Source organism: Triticum urartu, chromosome 5 (genome assembly GCF_003073215.2).
Source record: "Triticum urartu cultivar G1812 chromosome 5, Tu2.1, whole genome shotgun sequence".
Lineage (NCBI taxonomy): Eukaryota > Viridiplantae > Streptophyta > Magnoliopsida > Poales > Poaceae > Triticum > Triticum urartu.
The window spans coordinates 541,213,070-541,216,991 of NC_053026.1; the positions used below are offsets into that span (position 1 = coordinate 541,213,070).

General features: G+C 54.8%; 1 protein-coding gene across 2 annotated transcripts; it reads right to left on the bottom strand.

Annotated features, from left to right (window-relative positions):
- Window positions 1-1,208: 1,208 nt before the first annotated feature.
- LOC125510539 lies at window positions 1,209-3,413 on the bottom strand. Of its 2 annotated transcripts, XM_048675756.1 has the most exons (4): window positions 2,742-3,413; window positions 2,089-2,638; window positions 1,862-1,961; window positions 1,209-1,760 (listed from the first exon to the last, which is right to left on the bottom strand). In XM_048675756.1, exons 2-4 carry the CDS (start codon window positions 2,551-2,553, stop codon window positions 1,426-1,428), a joined length of 900 nt encoding a protein of 299 aa, XP_048531713.1. In that variant the 5' UTR covers window positions 2,554-2,638; window positions 2,742-3,413; the 3' UTR covers window positions 1,209-1,425. The 2 variants fall into 2 exon arrangements, with proteins under 2 accessions (XP_048531713.1, XP_048531712.1); XM_048675755.1 differs by having other exon boundaries at window positions 2,089-3,413.
- Between the last annotated feature and the right edge of the window lie 509 nt (window positions 3,414-3,922).

Below are 3,922 nucleotides of genomic sequence, written 5' to 3' on the forward strand. Positions count from 1 at the left end.
GAAAAGGTTTAAATAATAACTAGCTTTGCGTGGCTTACTTGGGGGAATAAGCAGTCAACTTCGGGAGTTGTTGGAGAGCTCCTCGAAAATTCGCGAAGCCTTGACAGCATGGACACCTTCCACGAGAATGACTAGAACGTTTGACTGACAACTCCAAATGATGCGAGGTTTCTTTGCATTGGAGAGTAAATTTGATGTAGCTTCTGGTGATGTACCTGTATGGCCCGTCTCTCGGGTGTGACACAATAAAACATTAGAGCTAAAAACTGATAGTAGAGCTAAAATCTGACAATATCAGCTTCACTTGGAACTTATTTTCTTCAAACCGGTTTCTTCAAGAGCTCATAGGTTGTTCGATTTCTTTTATATGATACCCAAGTTCAACCAACAACAGTGGGGATGAAAGCATAGTTGTGTCATCAAGGTTACAAGGTAAACTTCAATTAGTGTCTTAGCGATCATCTGGTCACTTATTAGTTTGGCGCGACTTCTTGTGATAGGACCCATAATTGTTGGGGACTTGTCGATGGTTGTGGTGTCCTCACCAGTTGAGGTGGGGGTTTGGTAGTCGGTATCATCCGATGTGTTCGAGGAGTTCTCGTGCCTCATCGCGTCTTTGTGGATCGGAGTTGTGGAGGAGGTGCGTTAGCGGTGACGATGGCACGAGATCGATGTTCGCTTGCAGGGCCTAGTTGGTGCTGGCTCAACGCTTTTCTCATGCAAGGTTCATCATCTAAGTCTCAGGTGTCTCATCGCCAGCGCAGGTGGTAGACTGTCTGATGAGGGTTGCGTTGGTGGTCGTCAATGCTGAAATCGAAATTGATGGCTCGCAGAGGAGTGATGACAATACTGGTTGGTTATAACCTCGACGATGCTTTCTTTTCAATAGTGTGTGTCTTCGCGTGGGTAGCTAGGTTGGCCGATGTTACGATGTCGCGCGCGCCACACTGCCTCTTCCCTCCCCTAAGCGGCAGTGCGACGGCAAGTGGCGGAGCAGAATCCGCGCGCGGTCGGAATAGGGAAGAGCCGACGCCGCGGCGCCACAGGTACCGTCACTCACGCCTTCGCCATCGAAAGCACTCGGCCGCCCATCCCAGTCGATGCCGGAACGCGGCCACTGAAATTTCGGGAGGCAACGTGAAGGTGAAACGCACCACGAGTTTTTACGTGGTTGATCACAAAAGAGTACGAGAGTCGCTCCGAAATGATTTTTGCAGTACCTTTTCTTCCTACTCCGAGAATCTTTATTGACATTGCTCTCAAGCTACAAATTAAACCGCTACGAGCAGTGAGGGAAAAGACGAAAAAGGCACAAGAGCATCACAGGTTTTGGTTTTTCTATTAGTAAGTACTATTTCTTGCTTCGCTAACTTGAAATGAAAGAACAAACGAATATTGCATGTTTTGCAGTGACATCGGACACGTTCACGCGAAGGAGGCTTGCTTGTTGCATGGCTGCGGATGCGCCGAGAGCCTGGACAGCAGGAAGACGCCGGCGGAGGAGGCGAGCACGGCCCCGGCGAAGCAGGCCATGTCGAGGCCGGTGACGAGCGGCACGCTCTTGAACTTCTCGAGGACGCCGGCCTGGAGCAGCAGGATCACGGCGTGGCCGAACCTCGACTTGGCCTGCGTGACGGACCGGATCCTCGCCCCTTTCTTCAGCCTCTCGTAGATGGGCTCCTGGACGCGCTGCGAGCCGTAGAACATGCCGTACATCCCCATGGCAAACGTGAGCAGAGCAGTGCCGATCAGAAACATGTCTGGAAGAAGAGGAATTAGTTTGTCCCCAAGTTAGTAACATGGAGTACTATGGTTTGCGCAAAGCTCATGTTGAAGCGAACGCCAGATGAAGAACATGTACCTAATGCTTCGATGAGCAGTTTGATGATCTCGGCTGGATCTACTGTCTGGGACATGGCTCGGAACTGCAAGAAGAACGACTCAACAACAATACCACAGCCCTATACAGTCACATAAAAAAGTTTGATCAGTCTTGGACGTCCTGACTTCGAACAGTATTTGCATCACATAAATGGTTACACTTGATTGAGAAGTGAGTGACATAAAGGGTCATTTGTCGGAAATTACCTCGAGAAAACATGGGACTGAACCGAGGAGCGATCCTGCGACGCCGATGAGCGTGAACGATTGGCATCTGACGATGCCCTGGTGGACGACGGCCTCGGCGACCTTGGCCCAGCGACGCCGCGTGAGGGCCAGCCACGTCTCCCCGAACTGCCTGAGCACCAGCCTCCTGGTGACCTCGTACGCCAGAGGCAGCAGGAGATCTACGCTGCTCGCTTCCCCCGGCAGGAGTTGTTTCTCCTCCGTGGTGCTGGCGCTGGCTGCTCCCAGGGTGATCAGCGCCGCCCTCTGCTCGGCGGCGCGGCTGATCTTCCCTTGCCTCGCCTTGGTGTCCCACAGGAACGGGAACTTGAGAGACGGGATGCGGCACGCCGGCCGGCTGGCCGCCGGGGACGACGATGGCAGACGGCTGTCCTTGGCGGTGGTTGCTCTGAGCAGCCGGCCGGTACCTGCAGCCCTCGCCGCCATTGCTGGACTCGGTCAGCTCCTTGTTCAACCAACGTTGCCCGTGCTGCGTTGCGTTGAAGTTGAAGTATTGACTGTTGCAGAGGACCTGTCGAACCACGAGGCCGTATAAATACTCAGAGGAATGACATGGAACATGTGCAGCAACTAGAAGGCGGGGAAGGTTCCAAGAATAGACGGGGCGAATGAACCGTGGCGGTGAAGGAGCTGGGCGTGTGGAAGATCAAGAGCGGACGATTCCAATGGCGGGCGTCTCGTTCCTGTGGCTGGAGAAGCTTTGTCGCGGCGCCGAACCGCACCAACGGTGCCCAGGGCTCCGTTGACGTGTTAGTGCCCGCGCGCGCGTACTTTTTCCGTGCCGCGGCGGCATCGTGCTGGTATCTCGTAGTACAAACTCTGAAACGATGCCTGGTTAAGCAGCGTAGTGGTCATATGGCGCGAGAAACGACAGGAACGAAGAGTCGCTGTATGTACCTACCGCTCGTCGGAGTAGCTAGAGAGAGCGATGGGAGGAAGGAGGAAAGGTTGTCTGAACCTGCAACTTCGTGCGCAAACTTCCTTCCGGCCTCCGGGGCAGAAAGATCTTTCGCCGGGCGGGAACGCTGGCTCGCCCGTCTAAACCTGGCCGTCTGTTAGGAAGGGTCGGCCGGATGCGCGCGTGGGCTCGTGTGTCACGGCAGGTACGAGAACGAGATGGCAGCGGAAGGCGATACGAGGTGGACGGGCGAGCCGCCGGGCGGACGGACGCGTGTGCGGCGGCGGCGCGTTCCTTCCTTGGCGCTCCGGCCTCGTCCGCGGGCACGTGACGCAAAGCGCTCGCCGTCTTCGTTTTCTCTCCTGCTGGTACGAGGACGGAGCGCCGAAAGGTACGGGTGCAGACTCTCAAGTTTCAAGCTTGAAGTTTTTGGGCAAGTGTGTGCTCGTTCGTACATTTGTCATTCTCGCGGCGTGGGGGCTGCATTTGGCGTCGCTCCATCGGGCGCTTTTGTCCGTCCAAATGCTGGTTCTCTAGAACCTATCTAGTACCAGCTGGAGCGTGTGGGAAGGGGCTCCTGCTCGGGAGAGTCCGAGGTCCCAACTAGTCACGAGAGCTTGTGTGATGCCCGCGTACATCTGGATGGTGCGGTCCGAACGTGTTATGTCATTTAATTCGAAATTGTATCGATCCATCAAGCTGTCTGAACGTATTTTTTCCCGCAAACGCGAGACAAACTAGAGGCTTTGCTCGAGTCCGAAGAGCAGACAGGTAGGACTCCGACACCCCCGGCCCACTCAAAACCCCACCAAAATCCCTCCCGGACCCCGCACCTTCATCCTCTCATTTTCTCTCCTTCCCCTTTTCTCTATTGCAATCGCCACCGCTCCACCATCC